The 22817-nt window shown below is 37.6% G+C and overlaps 1 protein-coding gene across 2 annotated transcripts in view; it reads right to left on the bottom strand.

Moving 5' to 3' along the window:
* MAP3K15 (mitogen-activated protein kinase kinase kinase 15) overlaps window positions 1-22817 on the bottom strand; it is an 83166-nt gene that overhangs the window by 47091 nt on the left and 13258 nt on the right. Inside the window, exons 1-3 of one of the 2 annotated variants that reach the window (XM_039377988.1) lie at window positions 18990-19003; window positions 9091-9230; window positions 5843-5866 (exon numbers count right to left, since the gene is read on the bottom strand). In XM_039377988.1, coding sequence (XP_039233922.1) covers window positions 5843-5866; window positions 9091-9213 — 147 coding nt within the window. In that variant the 5' untranslated portion in view covers window positions 9214-9230; window positions 18990-19003. Of the gene's footprint in view, window positions 1-5842; window positions 5867-9090; window positions 9231-18989; window positions 19004-22817 lie in introns of those variants that run through there. The other variant, XM_027738247.2, reaches the window with a different exon arrangement.

The raw sequence follows: 22817 nt of genomic DNA, 5'->3' as shown, positions 1-22817 counted from the left end.
AAGCAGACTAAAAAAAAAAACAAAACCTCTCAACAGGTCATCTTCCAGCAACTAATGTATGCCCAGTATGCTAGCAATGAAACTTCTGTATTCAATCACAACATTTTAAAATCTACCACAAAAAGTTTAAGAACATAAAAAAACCAACCCAGGAAACAACTGCAAGTAAGTTGAGAGAGGGACCTGTTCATCAGCATAAATGGTTAAAGGAATTAAGCAGAGAGCCGTGCCTTTGCTGAAGAGCTGAAAGAGTGAGGCCCACATAAGACATTTTTAGGCTCTAGGCAACACAGGCCAAATACAGAGTGATTTTTGTCTTAAAATACTCTTCTCAACGTTTTGCTAATGCTGTTAAAAGTGAATTGCTGACCTTAATAACATAAACAGGTTTTTTTCAATTGTACTGCTTATTCCGATGCAACTGTCACTTTGTGATAGAGATGCTACACTAGAATTAAAGGTGGGTTTTTTCCAAATAAATAATTTTGAGTAAAATTTGCAGAGCCTAGCTAATAGAACAATTATTTTTCTTGAGCCATACTATTCACTTTGCTGCTCATTCAGGAGTATTAGGAGTGCTTACCCTATCTTACAAAGCAGTTAGAAGGAAAACACAGGGTAACAGAAAATGAACTTCATTCACTCGAGTCACAAAATCCTGAGTGTTCAGGGAGTTTAATTCACCATTGTCCCCAGTATTATGATTTTCACCATTGTTTTCTGTGACATCTTGCAATACAAGTGACTAAGCTAATATAAACCTCTAAAAAATACTTCCTCTTTTAAAGTTGAATATATGTTATATTTTTATGTAAAGACTGTAAAGAGAGATTATCACAAGACAAACATTCTAAATGCCTGGGATCTAGCTTGCAAGGACCACGTACTCCAATCACCCTGAAGGAAAGACCCTGCCAAGTATGATCCTTAAATTATCCTTATACATTTTTATAGAAACACAGTAAAAAGGATGGCATATCTATTCAACAGAAAGCAGATTTTAAGTGATACATACTTTGCCTATTAGATTACCACTGTGGTACTCGGGAGGTACTTGAACCCGAAGAAAAGCTTTGAGGTTGGCAACCTACTCCAAATTGAAATAAAACAACACAGAGGAAAACACCACCACAAAACACCATAAGAATCAAAGACAGACATGACACATGAATAAAGAAATAATTAAAGAAAGAAACAACAGAAAATGAATACAGATATTTACAGCAAGACTATATTTACAAGGCCCATAAAACAGGTCAATACTTTGTCACCCAGAATGTAAGATTTCTCCTACCTACATGACATGTCTATACCTCTCCCTGTGTCATCATTAAGATGCTTTCAAGTCTTCCATCTATGAACCTGTCAGACTCATTACCTGATTAATTAACTATATTCCAAGCACTATGGATCGCTTGAGATAGTAATATTTCTATCAAAACTAACTTTCATAAATAAATTTAAAAGACTTTGTTTTCATTATCAAAAGTAACAGTGGTATATTTTGAGATTAGAAGCATTAAAAGTAACATTTGCTGGGTTACTCATTGCCTTTGTGCTACTTTACACCCAAAAGAAAAAAATATTTTATTTAAGATGTTCCTACTCTTTCATTCTGTGCCCTTTTACGATCTCTTTTAACACTTCTGCTACCTAAGGCCTTTTTAGAAATATATCATTAAAAGACTGTATCATATAAGCTTTTACATACTGTAAAAATAATTAGAAAATAAAAAATATTATTACTACTTTGTAATAATATTTCTTTGGATTACTAAATTCATATAATGTAATCATACTTCAGAGTCTTGGCTCTCATTTCAATCCACTGGGGCTACTTAATTGGAGAATATGAATCCAAGTGCCAAAATCTTTCTATTTAGTTTTCTTCAATGCTCATTGCCTTGAAACAGTATATACAGTCTAATTTATACAGCTACTGAAACTCTGAAGAGACTTTCTGCCAGTTACAATAAAAAGTGATTTTTCAACATAAAAATTCCTTGTGGCAAGGATAAATTGCAATGCAGTTCCCTTTAGATCAAGAAGAATTTTTGCTAATGACTCCTCCATGGCCCAGACATTATTCTCTGCTTCCTATACAGGATTTAATGAAAAATAACTGTTTAAATCTCTGAAAATACTTCATCAGGCCCACAGGCCTAAGTATACTATAATAAACCTTTTGGCTAAATAGCCAGCCTACTTTCTTTAAATACCTTCCCTGAACACATTTAACAGGGTTATTCAAATTTCTTCAGGTATACCATCAACTAAAGAAAAATTAACTATTAAGTCTTTCTCCTTATTGTTCTGTACTTGCCAAAGTAATTTTTCCAGAGTGGAAAGTTCTAGTTTGTCTTTGCAATGCCTCATTCAAACAAATTGAATGGATCAAAGTATGTATCTCAAACCATGTGCAACTAATGCTCGAGCTGTTGCCAGAAGGACTGTACATTTTGCTACCTGACTCCACCAATTTTTTAAAAGCCCCTTGTGCACTCTTTTCTTCACTCAATCTTGAACTTTTTATATTCATCATTCCTTAAAATCCTGTTGAAGGAGATGAAATTTCCTTTCTAAAAAAATATAAAATATAAAATATCAAGGATGGCAACAAATGTTTCATCAAAACAGCTTTCCCATGGATTTTGACTATTACAATGGGTTTGGGGAAAATTATTTTTTTAACCTTTTGCATTTGAAAATCCTTGAAATTTCATTTCAAACCAATGTTTGTCTGACATCTAAAGAAACTCCAAAGCACAAGCCCATTTTCTTTCCATAGATACATTTTTTTCCTCTACCTTTTAGTCTATTCTTCCATAATGGCACAGGAAAAAACCTGTTCTACAAGACTGCAAATTTGCCACTTATGTTATTGATAATAATTTTTACAGAAAATAGGAAGGTGTGCAATCCTTAGTAAAATTAACAGAAAATAGTCCTTAAAGCTCAGATGAGCTCTACAGAAGGAAATCTAACTGATGGGACACAGAATCTTGACCTTGAATTTCATGCCAGGGCAATTCTTTCTTGGGACCTGAACTCCCACATCCAATAATTCTTTCCTTTTGCATCCAAGTATGTAATACATTATCAGTACAGAATTTTAATTGCTTGTTTAGGGGAGTCAAGTAGAACTGAATCATATTTCCCATCTTATCACAGAAATCTTCATTCCTGCATGGTGGAAGGAAGAAAGTTCTCCTACTCTCACACTCTTTTTTCAGACAGTAAGCTATTAAATCTCTCAGACTCACACCACTGCAGCATGTTGCTGCATAATTTTCACTGTCAGGTCAGCTGTACTCAGGCCAAATCTCAAATGAATTGCTGACCTTTCTTTTTTCTACGCATTGTTTTCAGCTTTATGTACAGTTTCCTTGCTCTTGCCTCCTCCTCAATGCTGAATTAGAATAATATTTTCTTTACATGGAAAACATCCATTCTCTTCAAGGCTTAGTTGTACTACACAAAAGCAAATAGCCCCAGACAACACACTAGTCATTCACCTTCTCTGCATCCTTAGTGTGGATCCATATCTGTTCTAGGCTAAGATTTTTGCACCTTTGTAGATGACTTGACATTTGCAGGATAAATAGCAAAGGTGAGGGCAGGGAAATCTCAGAGAAAGCTCTAAGCTACAGCAGCCAGCACAGAAAGTTTCACTCTTGCTGCTGGAACAAAGGTGTGCTGTGCCTGGTAACAACCCCAGTTGTTGCCCTTTCCTTACATACCGCGCAGATGCATGGAGATAGAGCTTGTAAAACACAGAGAGGACTTCTCCAGCAAGGATATTCCTGTGGCTACCACTGCAAGGCTTAGCAGATTGAGTATCTATCCTCTTTCCAGCATGCCTCCAGCCCCTGATGAAGAGTGCATTTAAGCTCTGTCTGCTGTTCCACAGTTACAGCAGAGGCATATCCATACTTTTCAATCAGGAAAAGTGACAGGAAAGCACAAAGCCCTAGTAAAGGGGTATTAACTGCTGTATCTAATATTCAGTAATTAAACTGAAATGGTTATCTAACTACATACTTGACTGGACCCAATAAATTCATGGCAATTCTGTGCCTCCTTGATAAGCACAGCAAGCCTCATCAGCAATTAACTTCAAACAAGATGTTGTCCATAGGGTTGTCAAATATTTAACCGAACAATGAAGCAGTGGCACCACATTGGATCAGCAGTAAACTGCAAACCTCTTATGACAACTCAGTGGATTGGAAAGGAGGAAAAAGCAATTGTCTGTTTGAAGTCAGCTTCAACTTAGAAAAACATTGTTTTAACCTATTAACTATTTAGCTTGCTAATGAGTTTGTTCTAATTTCTGATTAAAAAAAACTGAGGAAAGAATGAAATACTGGAGTACATTTATCTAATAAAAGAAAATATGAACGATTTCAAATAACACAAAAGGGTCAAGAATCCATACTTGATATTAAAAGTCATTACTTTTTTTCCTCACTGTATTTTACTCACAACTGTTTTCTTAATTTAAGCACTTGAAGAAAGTAGATTAGGCAATCCCCCTTTTTTAAAGGAGGGATCAGGATCCTAGTTCAGGGATGTCTCCCTGCCCCTTTTGCTAGCCACATGGTATTTACAGGTCCTATACCAGGCCCTGCTGTAGAAACCATGTCACTAGAACCAACAGCATAAAGCTGTTGGGGGGGTTTAGGTTGGGTTTCAGGAAAAAGTTTTTCACCCAGAGGGTGGCTGGGCACTGGAACAGGCTTCCCAGGGAACTGGTCAAGACTGTCTGAGTCCAAGAAGTGTTTGGACAACGCTCTAAGGCACATGGTGTGATTCTTGGGAATGTCCTGTGCAGGGCCAGGAGTTGGTCTCGATGATCCTCATGGATCTCTTCCAACTCAGCGTATTCTGTGATTCTATCTTTTCTTCTCTTCAGTGTAAAGATCAATACCTCCTTTTTTGGAGAAAGAATTTGCCAAAAGAAAAGACTGCAGGCTGCTAACCTGATTGCACTAGGCTGAACTTGCCACTGTCCCTTTTCCTTTACTCCATTTCTGGAATTCCCACCAAATAGCTCAGGCACAATTCTCCCTCTTGCTCTGGAGGGGAAAACACATGCCTGTGAAATTTTGGTCATCCACCAGCTGATGGACAGTAGCAACTACAAGCAAATCTGCCTCATTCTGAGTCCCCCTTAACAAAACTATAAACCAGTAAAAGCAGTTCCCACCACACAGGTCAAACTAGTTCAAAGACCACCAGACAGCCGGGAAGGATGACCTGCATTTATATTTGCTGAAAGAGATCTATCTTTAGCCTTAATGCAGCGCTGTGGGCCAAGTATAAACAGTAGCTCAAAATAAACTGCTGTGACTAATGCATTATTTCTTCTAGTTCCCTTTTAAATTATTATCAAACTCTAAGACCATTTTATTATTTTATTCCTACTCGATATTGTTCTGAAAAAAATAAAAGTATATGGTGAACGGAGGGAAAAAGAAAGGATAAATGGAAGTTTAAGTATTTTGCAAATTCAGCAGTCCTCAAAATAAAGTGTGGAGGATTTAATGAAAGTAACCACTGACATGATGTGAAGTATGACAAATATACAACTGCATAAGATATTGTGGCATATTTCAAAAAGCCTAAAATAACACCAACATTTTATCTTAACTCAGACTTACTTGTTTGGTTTTACTTACATTAGCAGTAAGAATATTTTTTGGGGGGAAGTAAGCTTTTGTTATATTTCTAAGTAAATCTGTGAATTTGTAAGGAAGAGAATGGGTATACAGTAGTATTTATTACATTAATGTAGTATTTCCATTTTGTATTTTAAAATGAATGTGGATTTAATACTTACTGTGTTTTTCTGAGACACCATATCCTGTGGGGAAAAGAGAGATAATAGAGATGTTTAATTGTTTTTACTGGGAATTATTATTTCCAATAAAAATCACTGCTATACATATATACACGCAGATGTTTTCTTCACAGTATAAGTGAGATTTCCTGACACGGTAGATTTCCAGTAAAGGGATAGAACATCAAGAAAAGCCATAAAAATTAACAATTCAGCAAAGAAACCTGTTTGAAGAAGTGCTCAGAATATAAAGTTGTACTTGCCAGTAACTGGAGTTCGTCAGACTGGGCACACCCAGACACACTCTGGGCATCTGTGAGACAAAAGCATTCAAAGCTGGAGGGTTTTTCTCTCTGAAAGGGTATCCTTCAGATACCTAAGCCCCTTTCCTACCAGACTGGCACAGGTCAACACATTCCTCCTATACCCTAATTTTTTTCACCTTAACATCTAAAGAAAGATGTCGAAACTGTGAAGCAGATGATAAACTAATGGGCATGTAAACCAGACCTCAAAGATTTCAGTTGCCAGTAAGTAACCTTCTCCTCTTTTTAGTGATGGATTACATGTCCAATGAACACTGTTCAGTCAAACTGAAGAGATCATCAGGTAAGCCATGCTACAAATATTAGATGTAGACTTGTTTCTAAGCAAGGTTATCAATATAATTTAATGGAATGTGCTCTGAAAACCTAAGGTCATTCTGCTTAGCAACTTCACATCTGAAAGCCTGAAATCCACTTGGACTGCACAGAAATGATCATGCCAACACACCCCTTTCCTCAACAACAGACAAAATATCAGGAGCCATCTAAGAGATTTAGTTCTGCAAATACGACCCTCTTGACAGCCAGATTACATAATCTTCTATGTCCTCAGAACTAGATTGTTTTGGAAAGAATATTGGTGAAACTAAAGAGACAACTCCTGGGACAATTTCAGGATGGGTCATAGGAGATAATCTACATAAAGTCAGGCTGCCTGAACTTCACAGATCTTCAGTAGAAGTAACAGCAGACATGAATACTGCCTTTGTAACACTTAGGCTAACCATTCCTAAGAGGTGTGCACAGCAACCTAGATCCAAACAAAGTAATAAATTCCTGAAGGGAAGGAAAAAAGTCCTGACCAAATTAGTCATAAACTTGAGAACAAAGAACCATCGGCAGATGGTCAAAAATACAGAATTACTCATTAACTTAAAACTCCTTAAACCCAATAAAATACATCAGGAAAAAAGTGATGGAAGGCTTAGACATCTGAAATATCACATATCTGAAATTTAATGTCTACCAAGCTAAGCAAGTATCTCCAATAGAGCCTTACCTACTGCAGATAAAGATCTTTCTCATCAGGAGAAATTAACTCTTCTGAAACTGTGTGAAATGTGTCATGGACGGTTCCTGGCTGAAATAACCCAAGAACAATCCCTGCCTACTTTCTGAAGTATTCCTAAGAAAGCCGTATTAGCATATTTGAATGCTACCCAGAACTGAACTGGGGTTCAGTTGCAGAAGAGATACCATGGACAACAGAGTAGGACTGAACCCTGAACCAGTGTCCTGCTTAAACTACTCTAGCACTTGATACAGAAGATCTCTTCTGCTTGGTTCCAGGAACTTACATCGAGCTTTATGATCCCACAGTAACACATGCTAGGGACCTATATAGGCCAAAGAGGTCATGCAAACAACTGAGAGATGAGGAAGATATCAGTGCCATTGACAGAGGCACTGAAGAAGAGACATGAAGACAAAGATAAAGCTTTTCTAGCTTTATGTGACCCAGTCACGTTCCAGTGTTCCCAGGTCCGCAGACTTGAGCTTTACATCCTCAGAAAAAAAAAGCCTTACAACTGACAGTGCAAAGACTTGCAAGTTCTGACAACAATCAATCTGAGAGCCAATCAGACGGATGTAATCCTGGAGATCATTCAGCACTCCAGTTATGGAGCAGGTGCTTGAGTGTGTGCTTGGCACCAAGTGCAGAAATCAAAGCCATCCTCATTGGGCAGTGACAAATAGAAGATGATTAGCCTGTGCTTGGGAGAACCAAGTTGATCAGAACATCTGAGCAACAGCATAAAAGAAAGATAGAAATGTGCTGATGAAAACCAAAAATGAAATATTTCATTGCAGTCAGGTGTACTACCAACACAGGATGAAAAGCTGCATTCCTGCCCATCCAGATTAGCTGGAGGAAAGGAAGACATGCCAGTATACCTTAGCTCATATCCGTATGGATAACCTCTTTGAGCAAGAGTGTGAGAGGCTCCAGCTCTTAAGTTCTTGTGACTCCAGGTCACATGGAATGTGAATGTGTATGTGGACCACTGCAGGAAGAAACAAGTATGGGATACTAAATACATGAGACTAAAATCAGTGACAGATGAATGAGAAGTTTTGACAGAACGGAGCTTTTCTGGGGAAGAAAGAAGGAGACTTAAAATTAAGATGAAACAATATTCTTACAGGATCAAGAGAGGTTGGAGAATTCCAAAAAGGATTTTTGGACATTGATGGTGTGAAGAAAGCAAAGTAGCAAGGGGCAATAACTCAAAATAAGGAAAAAAAACAACAAAGCAAGAACACTGCTGCCCTCAGTGAAGGCAACAGAAAATGGATGATATTAAAAGTAGAAATAGATGGCACTGAGAAAGGCAGAAACATCCACAACCTATGACTTGCATCCAGAACAGCAGTTTCAGGACTTCAGTCTATAGCATGTATTATCCTACTATAAAAATGAACGATAGTTCTATAAAAAGATTTGGCAAGGATCTCTTTTTTAATCTTCAAATAGCAATAAAAAGGAGATTCCTGTAGTTTTAGCTGCTCAGCACCTAGGGAATACAAACCTCCTCTGACAGAAGTGCTTCAATAATAGGAGTAGGTTGCAATACAGCCCTTGTTCAAGTGTCCTGATAATACAATCCATAACGGTTTTTTTACATGTACTAAAACTAAGAGGGAAAGGAAGGAAAAAATAAGACCTGCACTCTCACTTCCAAGTCTAACCACATGAAGTAAAATCAGTACCACATTACGGAACTTTTCTTATAAAAAAGCTTTTATACTGTTCTAATTATTACCATTTTTGCTAGCAACTGTTTCTTCTTATCATGATTCTGTTATGTAGCTCTCAGGAAATTACATTCAGTGGAAGTTTCAGAAAAACACAAACATTTGTAGATTCAGGTATTTAAAGATATTTCTGAAATGAAGCAGATTTTCGAGTGAGAACCTTACTTTGAGAGACTGAGCAGTGTCAGCATCAGTGTCATGGTAAAGTATAACATTATTAGCCATGTCAAAGCTTTCACGCACGCCAAGGTGGTAAAACAGTGATGGTTGCTTGGAAATATCACTCATGTCCACAACTGCAACATCTGAAATGAGAAAAGTGGAAAAGAAAATGCTAAAAAATAATAATCTTAAAACCAACTTTATTCTTACACAGGATTTAAAATAAATCCTGAAATTACATGTACATTTGGGAAAGACAAAATCAACATATTCAAGTAAGGATCATTTCCTCATGGTAAATTTTAACATGAGAGAAGTAAATTATGCCATTCATATAAAAGACATGAACCTACTCATTAAATTATCACAGTGTTACCGTAACTGGGAGGCACAGTTTTTGGATCCTGCTTGAGGTTTGGAAATTACTGCATCAGGAATGGCCTAGGAGAAGAAGCGCTTTTGCACTTGCTCTCTGATCTAGGCCTGACAGCCTGAATACCCAATAGGACAGAAAGCTTCAAATGTTCAGATGGAATCTCTAAGAATTATAACGCAGAAGAAAATTAGGGAAAACTGTCAGACCAAGTTTATCTTGAGAGGTTAAGGTTTGGAGAATGGGAAATTCCTAAACAGTAGAAAAAGAAATTACTGTGAAAGTTGACTCTTAAAAGCTACAGGCAAGATGTTGAAGATGGAGGGTGCAGGAAGGAAGGAATTCAACCACAGGTAGCCAGAGCAAGACCTCTGCTGCTCTTGGCTAGTGTTCCAATCAGAAATGGAAGTTAAAAAGTTTACATCAGTGGAAGATGAGTTGTACAGAGAGTTAAAGAGAAATACTCCATATTATGCAAAACAGCTGAGATACAGGTAAAAGATTCTGATTTCACCATTTTGTTCTCACATAAATCTAAAGGCCAGTACAGAGAAGGGGTAACTGGAGGACACTTAATGCTGAGTTTTTATTCCTTGATCCTTATCTCCTATAGCTACCTAGGAAAATTTTGCTTTAAAGCTTTTTAAAAAAGGTCTGTATCTATATGTCTGTCTGCTTTCACCACTATGGGACAGACGGATGAATTTAAATCTATATATTCATAAGACTAGAGCCTTGGCATCAAAACCCAGGGTAGTCTGAGGCTCAAAACAGATTGCAGAGACTCAGTGCAGCTGGGCAATAAATCCTACATCTCTGAAGGGGTACAGACAGTGTCTGTACATATGGGGAAAGACAGAGAAGGGTGAGTTGCTAGTAAACAAGAAAGTTAAAAGCAGGTCTGATGGCTCAGACCCAAATGCAGCAGTCAGTTAACCTTGGTGTCACCAAGGTTACGCACCACAAGAATCAATAGTACATACTTAGTATGCAAGTTCTTGGAAAAACCTGCAATGAATATACACTCCTGTACAATTCCATCAGGGTATTCCAACATACCACATCGGGGTCAGCCAGTCCCTCTGGTTACTGTGAGACTCCTGTTAAAGCCTAAGGAATATTTTGAGTCCAAACACCTGTCTTAAGACCAAAACATCACTATTAAAGATCAAAAAAAAAAAAAAAAAGAACTAAACCAAAAGACCCCAAACCCCCAAACCCAATGAAACTCACAAAAAATCCAAACATGCCTTCCCCCCACCCCATCAAAGAAACAAAACCCCAACACAAAGTCATGGCATGAAAAAATCCTCTCATTCCTATGTAACCTCAAATCCTGCACCATCTACTGATGATCTTTCCAGTTCCTGTTTGGTCAGCTCTATACAGTATGGACAAAATTCTTAGTGTATTGCACACTGTAGAGTCACATAAATTGAGAGAGACTGAAGAAGGAAACCCCAGCTCCATAAACCCAACCATATCTAGACTATCCCAATATTACAAAATCAGTTGGAAAACATAAATAATCTATAAAACAAAAGTTAAGAGAAATTAACAAGCAAACAGAGAATCAAATATCATATAGGGAAAAATATTAGGAGCTTGCATGGTTTGCAGTGCTTGTATAAATTGTTTTTGTGGAACCAGAGTGCTGTGAAATCAAAATCACCATCCTGGTAAGAGAATTCAGACAATGGGTTCATACAGCGTACAGATATCGCATTTTACAATACAATGTGAGCAATGATTTGTAAAGGCGTTCACTGAAACAAGGCTATACAAAGTTCATTGCCACATCGGGTCTACAATGAAATTTGTCTTCTGTTGATTGCTGCTCCGTAACAATGTAAGTGGTATCAAAACCACATTAAATAGACATAAGAACAGAAGTGAGCACCTGCGTTAAAAAGGATGATTATTCATCACTTAGATATTAATCCACACTGATAAAAGAAGATTTATGAGAATGAGTTTTTCTTGCTTGTTTACATCTCACAAACAGGTATGAGTAAGATAAAATACAATAAAAATAAAACAAATTGAGGACTAGCAGAGATGAAGATGGTATCACAAAAATAGGCATGCAAGTGAAAAAAAGCCCCAGGAAGAAAACTAAACGGTTTCGGTCTGGTCATGGAAATCAAGGGATGACACAGAAGTAAATGACAGCAGACAGAAGCAGAGCATCAGAAGTGCTTGTGGCTGCGGGCTTGAGCAGAGATGAGAAGCTGCATTCCCAAAGAGCTCTCCAAGCCCTCCTCCACCAGTAACAGCAGCAAGCTTAGAGCAGGGAGGAAAGAGATCTACTTACAAACCAGCTTTACTAATGTGCTATTGAAATGTAGCTTGAGTCCAGTGGGCCCCAAAATAATGCAAATTTGGATGGAGAAGAGATGAACAACAGTAAACACTTATTAAAGAAGTAGAACCCTAGGATGTATCCAGTGCATGGAGTGCCAGAGCACAGCGTCCAGCGTTACTGGATGCTGGGTCTAAGCATGCTCCCCACCACTGCTGTTTTCAGAGGTACATCTCTCTCCTTGGTGTAAGGCAGTTTTGTGAATCCTTCAGTGAACAAAGCTCATGTGTGCCACCACAAATACCACAAATATTTCGGTTTCAATTGTCTTGGATTTTTCTTATGATTCATACTACAATTTTTCATTTACAGTTCCTTAAAGACAGACAGGGGGCCCTGCACTTCAACCACATATTTAGTATGACTGATGAGAGATAAGAATTCCCTTAAACTTCCTGAGATACGTGAAAAGAAATACTATAACACTAGTATCTGCTTTGCCCATCTTGATTTATGAATAAAAACATATGTCAATCAGACTTCATCCTCAACCCCCATCATCCTCCATAACAGGAGAGCCTGTTCAGTCAAATATACTTCTGGACTTCCCTTTCCAGATTTAGGTTCAACCTCCTCCATTAGACAAGCGTGAAGCAAAAGCTAATGCCAACTTCTATCAAGTCTTACAATGCATGAGAAATTTTATATAATAATGAAACATTTCACGCAGAGCTAGATGACCAATGGATATGGTTCCCTATGTTCAGAAGGGAAGAGAGCGGGGGAAGGCATAGCCCCTCTGCAAAGATAGAAGGCTTCCAAGCGAAGCCCAAAGATCTATACAATGTATCTGCCAGAGGGTGTGGAGGGGTGGGGATGTGCTTAATGTTGCATATGACCAATTTTGGATGATCTGGAACAGCACATTTAAACTCATTGCTTTTTTGCTGCAGCAGCAACTCATGTTCAAAAGAACATTTCCTAAGCGTAACAGATATTTTCAACTCTTTCTATTCTCTCATAGTTGCGCATAAAACTATTTTCTTTCTGAAAACAGTTCATTTTTGTCACAAACCCCCAAACTGATCTCACTTTATTGAGTATCTGCAGTTCATTTGTCTGGGTTTTGTTTGTTTCCATCATAAAATGATTAAGCTATGTGTGTACTTTCAGTGCACTAAGGCAATTCATCAATATTCCTAGCACAATCTTGATTAGGTCTCTGCATTGTTGCAGCAGATGAAACATAAATAGTTTCTTACACTACTATGTCTTAAGAGACCAGAAATGAAGATTTCATATCATTAATTGTGGTAAAACAAGCGACTATAAAACTTATAAATAATTCAACAGGGAAAAACATTATTACAGATGTTAAAACCACAGGACTTATTTCTCTGAAATGCACTCGAAGGCATCACATAACGATCTAAGCAAATCACAAGTCTTCATATGGCTGTTCTATGATTTATGGCATTGTTAGGAAAACCAAAAGGACAATTTTGGCACCAGGTTTTGGGATCTGTAAGCGAAAAAGTAGTAAATGAGAGAAAATCAATAAAAAGCCGGAAATATGTTGAAAGTTAAATAGAATCAAGGAAGCCTAACAGAAGAAAAATTCAAAAAAAGTCTGTACTGCCTTCATATTCTAATCTAAGACTCCATTCAGCCTTATCCATGTGAAGAGCAAGAACCTTACTCCATTATTATGGATTCATTATTTTACAGTATTTAGAACCTTTCTATACATAACTGATTTTAAAAAAATCCCCAAAATTAACATGATAATAAAAACATTATTGGAGGAAAATGCAGAACTCTGTCCCTTGTTATTCACTAGCATCCTGCAAATTATGAATCTTCAGATTAGTATCACTTCAGATTATTAGCTATTTGCATCAGTGTCCTTCATAGTTAGTAAGTAAACAAATGTGTTATTCCTTGAAATCCACTGGAGGAAACTGCCAAGTTCTTCAGAAGAACGATGACAAATAAAAAATCCTGAACTTCAGAATGCACATTCATTTTCTTTTCTGCATGGTCCTTTAAAGGAGAAAATATCAAAGTTTTTACAGGGCAACAATTATGGTAAAATCTGGTGTATTTGAAAACCAGGAACCCTTTGCATCTTTCACTTAAGCTAAAGGAAAAGGCACACCACTCTCAACTTTAATATACCCCATCCTCCCAGAAACCAGGGAAGGGAATAGCTCAAGGCAACAAAGCACATTAGTAGTAACTACCAAGAGAACTACTGAAGTAATTTTTCAGCAGTTTTTTATACCAGCAAACTGTCAGTGCCTTTCATTACATCCTAAGCACAGGCCAATGTTAATGTAACACCACTGTCAACATTCGTGCTGCTATTGTGACTCTTATAATGAAGCAAGTTTTATTAAAATCTTACTGCTCTAAAATCATGTTATTCTGTAAAAATCTGCTTATTTTTCTTAAAAAAAAATTGTTTCAATCACAATCACATTCTAAAATACAACACTAAAACTAAACTTGCCTTAGAAGCTAAAACACCCATGAAACATAAAGATGCAACTTTTTTTCTAAATTTAGGCATTTATGGTATTTCTATTCAACCTCTTCAAGTTTGCAGTATTATAGCATAAACTCTGCTAACTTCATTGGTTTGCTATAGGACAAGAATTGGTCAGAAAAATAAAAAACAACTAGGCAGGAATGATTTATCCTGCAATACAGACTTGTATATATTATAACCACATTAAATACCATTTTAAAAACTATTTCCTCTATTTCAGACTAAGCTTAACTTCTTGTAGATTAAAACCAAGTGCTGCACATTTATATAAATACTAAAATTTAAATTAACTGTTACAGTTTAGAAATTGCTTACAAGGCACCCTTAAGAAGGATGCTTGTTCTTACAATCCAATCAACTTTTGCACAAGAGTTCAGCCGTGGCTGGTGTTTGACTACAAGTTTCAGCCTACTCCTTACTTCAGAAAAGGAAACACAAGCATGCAAACTGGATGTCTGAAACTTTTTGTTGCAGCAAGGGCACTTCCGTTGGAAGGGGTTTTTAGTTCACAGGCCAAAGGAAGCGACTCAAAGAACAGGAAATTTAAGAATTAAATTAGTTATGAATCATCATATTAATCTGGGAAAAAAGATTTCCTTCTGTTCACAGATAGTAAGCACCAAAGAAAAAAAAAGTTACATTTTCAGATTTTATTAATGACATCAATCACAAACTGGAGAATAAAGGTAACTTGAATACTGGCCAAATAATTTTTAATTCACTATTTTAAAATTTTTATTACCTTAAGAGAGAATTTGATTCCGACTGTGGTATATTATCCGTACACATACACTGACTATAAAATGAAGTAAAATCTAAACCTAGATATATCTCCCTTTTGACAGCTCCAATGGATTTGTTAAGTGCTTCAGCAATTCTGAAAACCCGGGTATCAAATGGTAAAAATTCTGAAATGTGTCTTTCTATGGTTTGTCTGTTTGCTCAGGAAAACAAAAGAACTGTTGTAAAGTGGCAATTTCAGACTTGTGTTATTTTACCAAAAAACAGGGCAACACCTCTAATCTGTGTTCTCAGACTGAGCTTGTCATTTGCCTTTTACTTAGTTATGGCTTTAATCTTACCTTCCTCAGCTACAGGTTTTATGTTACAAAATCATCTACTGGTGAGAAAAGCCACCACATACCAACATGTATCGATTCTGCTCCTCTCATCCAGCAAAATGGAAGGTGACCAAAAAAGTGCATAACAACTGAGGGCCTTATAAAAGCCAACATTCTTAGAACCACAAACACAAGGGGGAAAGTCAGGCATGTCTTTTGCATTTCCTCCTTCCTGCATGTCAAATCTTGCTCTGGAAAGCAGTTTCACATTCTTCCCATGAATTCACTCTGCTCAGTGCTGAAGAAATCATTTTAACTATGTATTAACTGAGCAGAAGCAGCATTCTTGGCTAAGAAAGTCAGCTGTTAAATAACTTTCCTGAAAGGATCAGGCAAATTCAGAGCCCAGTGATTAATAGGAAATCGAAAAACTTTAATTTTTCAGATGAGTCTTTCCACTATCCAGAAGCATTACTAACTGCAGCAATTCAAATGATTGCTTTACTTCACTTAACACACAACACATTAAAACTGGCAGACTCCCACCTCCAGAGACAAATCTGGGAACAGCTGTGTTAAGGAAAGTGGTCCAACCGGCCTTTGTGTGGAAAGAGGACACATCCACACAGAGGAGGAGGAGGAGGAGGAACAGCTGACACCCAAATCTGTTTCTAGTCATAGCATTTGGGTGCATATTAGAAAGTCCTTTCATGTGGCCCAGCGAGGCAGCTCCTCCTTCCTACGCACCTAAAAAGTCTGGAGCGCTCAAACTCAATCCTCTCAGCTCCCAAGGCAAAAAGCTGAAATAAAGCAGGTTTTAAACTACCAGAATAGTTAAAATTTACCAAGAAAAGTTGTAGCCTGGATTACAGTCTGAAAGTAGAGGTAACAAAGCTGGTGCACTTGTTTTTCATGTATAGTATAGTAGTATAGTATAGTATGGTCAGTCTTCACGAACGAAGATTTGGGAAAGGTCATTACCCTTCGAGCCTGCGCAGTGGATTTTTTAGGTGAGACACAGTGTGCGCTGAACTGAGCCCACCCTTTAATCCTGAGGTTCATCTGCCGGGGCCGAACGAAGCTGGGACGGTGGCAGCGAGGTCCTCAGGACGTAGGTTTGTTTAGAGTGACCTTCTCTTAGCTGGATGGCCTTACAGGGCTGACGAGCTCCATCTGCCCGGAGGGGTTCCCTGACTGGGAATCGAATCCGGGACGCGGCGGTGAGAGCATGGCATCCTAACCACTAGACCACCAGGGGGTCCCTGTTTTTCATGTACAGATCACAAAAATGCCCCAAACGGCCTCCATTCAAACCACTGGGAGAAGCCTCAGCGGCCTGAAATGGCAGAGCAAGGAGCACTTTTTGGACAGCCATCCTGTAGGTGATGAAATGTGAAGTCCAAAGAAGCAGCCAACGGAATAATCCAGTGTAGAAGAAACTGAGGCACAAGTAGCTAGAGTGAAACTAGTAATGAATGCAACCAGCACAGCAACATGTACACAGAGCCTGACAGCAAAGTAATGTAGGTAAGAAATAAAAAAAAGTATTTATTTTAAATATTTACTTGAGTTATAACCAGAAAGAAATTCTTGTGCTTGAGATGGGTTCTCACCTGTAACCTTTTGTCCTTTTGATTCCAAATACTAGCTTTGGCAACATTAGGAAATGTTAATGTTAGGCTCTCTTAGTAATGTATGACATTATAACATTCACTGGCAAACCCCACCCAGCAATATCAACTTTCAGCATGTAGTGAAAATCAACAACCATCCAAAACAACAGGACAGACAAGACTGAGGGGCCAATGCTCCTCTCTGGCTTTCATAATTCTGTACCAAAACCCATTTCATACAAACGCCTCCACAACAGGGTTACATTCAGACCCAAACATTACAGTCACTAATCATGTTAGTGCTGTGGTGTTACTTTACAGTTGTACTCAGATACTGCATCTTTCATCTGTCCTCTGGTACATGGAACTCACACTAAGAATAGAACTAGAACATATTTTTCATGCTTCAGTGGCATTTACTGCAACTCAGGAGACACCCGTATCTAAAACTACTCATTTTTCTAAACCATGACAAAGTATTTATGCCATATTTATAATTGATACATATTCCTTAATATCAAAATATCCATTCCAAAAATTGAATCACAAGAAACTGCGCTTTAAAAGGAACAGAACAAATTACAGCAGGTGAACAAAACTGCTAGTTCTAGGAGCTGATCTGTAACCTAAGCACTCATTTGGTTTTGTGTTTTGGGGTTTCCTTATTCATTAGATATATCATCTGAAACTTTTAAATTTTTTACCCTGCAATTCCATATTAGGAACTTTTTTGTTAAATGGAAGCAAGAATTCTTCCAAAAACCTTCAATACCAAAAGCAAAAGCTTTAAGAAACATTTTAGATACTTCTTAAATATAATTGAATTCACAGTAAAATTAAGTTTCAAACAAGGCAATATGCTACACTAAGAAGGCAATTTTCCTGATCCAGAAAAGTGAAAGTTGTGTCAAGAGCGTGCCTATGCTTATTATTTATCTTATCTTTAAAGCGAGTCTCTCAGACTCTGCCAAATCAGAATACAACCACCACCCAACAAGAACTGGTGTGGGAAGAAAAGCAATGTAACACATAGGGCATCCAAATGTAGAATGCCTTTTTAATGCTTTTGCACAAGTATGAAGGAGAAAAATATTATATGATTGGAATAGTAAAACAACTGAAAGTGACCTGTCATTCAGAACAGAGTATAGAACTTTTTTTATTTTTTTGCAGTTGGCAGTTCAAGGAAAGAAGGAAACAATTAATCCTCAAAGAACTCTTGCAATATTGAATTGCAGAAGTAAGGAAAAATATAATTCACTGTAAACAATGTAGGCCTAGGCTTAAAAGTTGCTTAATGTTTTCCCTGACAAAGCTTTGCTTTCAGTTCCTTTTTAACTTTGCCAGTTTTTGCTTCAGGTTGTTGGGGTTTGGATTTTTCTTTATAAGAGATTTACTTAAAACCGACTTAGTTTTTGAGACTGTACTGGAGAACTTATTTCTGGCCAATGTTAAACATCCTCTCATGCCAAATTAAGAAGCCTTAGTGCTTCCAAGCAGAAAACCAGAAATGTGTCAGGTGGGTCAGGCTGCTTGGAAGTAGTACTCCTTTAGCCTCATGAAATGGTGCTCATTCCAAAGCAAAGTTATCAGCAGTGAGTTGGTCAGGCACGAGAGAGGTGTTTGGACCCAGATCACCCAGTCCTCACTGCCTTCACTGTCAATGCAGAGAGAGGAAAAGCACTTCAGAGCACCGCTCCTCTCATCTGTCAGACACCTACTTCAGGATGAGATGAACTGCAGGCCAGAAGTGCCTGTTTCTCCCCACTGGCTGTGAAGGGAGTCCAAGCGACTGCAGACACCCACACTGAAGGTGTTCAGTGCTATGACACCCCTTCTATGGAGCCTCACCGCTCTGCTTTGAAGAATTTCATGAACCATTAAGCCATTTCAGACAACGATGATATAATCACAGCAGCTATTTCCCTGGAGATGTTCCCACCAACCAGATGGTAGCCAATGGAGAAGGACTACAGGGCTTTCTCATCAGTACTTGACTTACAGTTTCTCTATCTGTGAGAAAGAAAAGGAAGGACTGTCACAATTCAAACCCTCACCTAAGATTTCCAAAGAAGTCTCTGAAACAACTAACTCTTGTTCGAGTTTTCCATAAATTACACATTCATTTCTGAATCCCAACTTACAATGTTGGTTATTTTGGCACTCAATGTCTGTCTCGTATTGGCCTTATTAGCCACCAGCGTGCTTGTAACAAATGTGGATAGAGCCTTTCCCAAATCTTCGTTCGCGAAGCCCAGTCATGATGATGATGAAATATTATATAACTGTAGGGATGACTGTTCTTTAAGAGGTGTTTTTGCATCTACTATCACAGCCCAGAGAGTTTTCTGCAACTCATATAATCTGATTGTTTAATTATATTGGCACATTGACTATAATCTCCTGGCCTATGGATGAAGTTAATACAGAAGTTAAATTCTCAGTAAAATTACCTTCAAGACAAATACAAGCATGACATTTCCCTGTAAGGCACTGACATTCATACTACAGTGAGTAACACACTTTATCTTTTTTTTTTTTATTTTATTTTACTTCTTCCTTCCATACCACAGATTGTGAGGTCCCGGGAACAACATAACCTCAAGCGTGAGGGAGCTAACTCACACTGGTGTGAGAGATCACAGTGAAAAAGAGAACGTCCACACACACTGTCACTGGAAACTCACCCAGCACCCACCCCTTTACACAGTCTCCCTTCCTTGAGGAAGGATTGTAAAAATTCACAATCAGTCAGATGCCTTTAGTTACCGACCACAAACACTTCAGATGGGTCCTACCAAAATCTACACACAGCTAATAAATGAATTATCAAAGTTGTGACATGCACAGGAGATCAATATTTATACAATTTCTTTGTAAAATTACACCCTTCAAGCTCCCATGTTAGGAAATGAGAGAGATCTCATCACTTGGATCCTGGCCATTTCAGCGGTTCCACAGCTCAGGCTGATGAATGCCTATGCCTGCCTGCAACTCCTACCTCTTTCCCATGACCCATGGTCTCTGCTTCCTTCTCTCACCATTCTATTCTCCCCTTATCCCTCAGCCTATATTTAACTTGGCAATTTCTGGCTAACTCAGTGACAGCACAATAGCAGACAGAATCTGCTCTGTCACTGCAGCTAATCAGTCCTGTGAGTGGTATCAGCTACCAGCTTCACACCAGCCTTCCAGAAAAGTACTTTATGAAACTGTTACACTTTATAACAATTGAAAGAAATAAAGGTTAAAAACTTAATTTCATGAAAACTCACTTTTTACATATCATATAACAAAACACATCTGCACCTGTAACTGAAAAATCCAGTTCTGTAAGTAGTAAAAAAAGACTCAATGCTCACATAGTACACACACTAACACCTCTTACAGTCATCCCCACTATATTATGTTCACATTTCATGAGTGCCAAAACAAAGTACTTACACTTACAATGACTGTTATTTAAACTTTCTAAGCATGTACTCAACAGGAGTAAAACAGGAAAAAAAAGACAAAGCAATTTGCTACCTGCAGGTTGACTTTCATCACTTGACCATATATACTGTACAAAGCAACATCTATTAATCACTGCAAGTTTCAGGATAAACAATCCTTCCTAGGGTGAAATACTCTATCACAGAGTGGTAAGACAGTAGTGATACTGACTACCTAACTATTGTTAAAATATATTGAAGAATCTTAACATTCCAATAAACTTTTTTAAATACGGTTATGCTGAGTTTGGCTGAGATAGAGTTCATTTTCTTTTTTTTTAATTGTAATTTTAAACCCTATGGTCTGGTCCAAACTGAGAAGGGGTGGAGATTGTAATGGATATACCTTTAAATTGCTGCAACCATGTTTTGAGTTGCATGTTATAGAAATTGCTACAGCAGGAACCACTGCAGAAAAAAGCTTACAAGAATTAGGCAAATGAAGATTCCAGAAGTCACTCACTTCTCACTTTTTCCCAAATTCATTATTACTGAAAGGCTCCCAAAATCTGTGTATCCAGGACGCTACAAAAAAACTTACCCATCATAGACAATCTGAGAAAAACACCTGTTCCATAATTTCCCCTGTTTATATGCTCCAAGTATATTCAGAATTTTTACAGAGATGCTGGACAGCCATAATGAGTAGATATCTCACATACATACTGTTCACTATGCCAAGTCATTAAGGATAACTAATTTCCTAAGGATAACTATTTCCTAAAATTTTTCTGCAAGCCAAAGAGCCTACCAATTCTACAGGATCTCTCATTATTCTGCCCTATTTAATATCAGAGAAGAAAAGAAACAGTGAAGTAAATTAAAAACAGGCACTTCACACTTGCCCGCCGCACTCGCAGCGTGCCAAGCCTCACATGAGACGATTTCCATTAAATGCACCAGAGTGCAGCCAGCTGAGAGCACACAGAAAAATCACCCCAAGCCTGACCCTAATTTGAACCTTGTCTGAAATTAGGGGGGAAAACGAGAAAGTGAACTTTATTTAACTTTTCTTGCACCTCTGCACTTCCTCCACTGGGTCATAAAAGGCAGTGAAAGGGAATGAAGTATAGAGAAAAAGGTTGTGTAATGCAATAACCCAACCTAAGCAAAATTAAGAAGAGTATGAAATTCAACAAGAAAGGTTGTCCCTTCCTCCCTGACTGCAGGCAAATCAATTTCTAGGCCAAGGAGATTTAGGTAAGCTTCAAACTTTTAGACATTTATCCAAACTAAACCACTTGAGAGTCACCCATCATTTAATGTTGAATATCTTGGCTGGGTAACAGAAAAAAAAAAGCCTAATCTGCACATCTCCCACAGGTCACACACTGGTCAACATGATATATTAAAAAAAATGAGAAAAATAAAATTATGCTGAGCTTTATCTTCTTCTCAAAGAAATGTAAGATATAAGAACAGTAATCAAAATAAAAGGAACTAAAAATCAAAAGAAAAAATATTTCAGTACACTAAAGCTCATAAGCCTGGGTTAAACTAAACACCTTTATTCCCTTCTTTAAGAATTAAAAATACAGCATACGAAAATAAATGAGACTTTCGTACTCTGACTGTTACTTTTTCCCAAATTTTTTTTAAAAACAAACATCAAGAGACATCTCCATCATTACCACTCAGAACTTTAATGTACCAAACTGACTTATCCCAACTCACAACTAGAGTACAGATTTCCTCTTTATATGTTGACAGACACCCACATTGTTCATTAGGACCCATATAAAAGCACAATAAGTTACACACAGAGAAAATGTTAATTGAGGAAAGGCAGTATTATTAAAGTGCAAAAGCTTATTAACATAGTTTACATAAATCCACAGCATCCTCCGTGAGCCAAGAAACTTGCACTCACACATTAATACAGAGTTCTTGATTTATTATTCCGGATGCTGGGCAGATGGGGATTCAATCTGCTATTTTAAGCTTTACTATAAACAGTACAAGCTTTAAGTGCCAGCCTAAAACACTGCATGTACCACTGAATATTGTAATTTAAAAAATGGGCGGCCTTCATTAAAAAACGAGAAAGATCTATTTCAAGACACTATGTAGAGATCAAGACTTTTTTCCTCAGGACTGCTCTCAGTCCATTCTCTGCCCAGCCTATATTTGTATATAGATAAGTATGAAGTTGTCACAATACGGATTCCAGCAGGAATGCTGACAATATCTCAGTGTAAGCGTTCAATGGTGTATTTTTTCTCTTAGCTTTTTTTCTTGTAAATTTAACTCCGCAGCTTTAAGGTTGATTTCTTGCAACATTATATTTATCATACAGTTGAACCCACAGCTGAAGTTTCTACACAAATCAGCAGTCT

This window comes from Pipra filicauda, unplaced genomic scaffold (assembly GCF_003945595.2).
Source record: "Pipra filicauda isolate LSUMZ 115617 unplaced genomic scaffold, ASM394559v2 scaffold12_size5214236_pilon, whole genome shotgun sequence".
In the NCBI taxonomy this organism is placed as follows: domain Eukaryota; kingdom Metazoa; phylum Chordata; class Aves; order Passeriformes; family Pipridae; genus Pipra; species Pipra filicauda.
The sequence above is the reverse complement of the archived record's forward strand: the minus strand, read 5'-3'. Positions and strand labels throughout refer to the sequence as shown.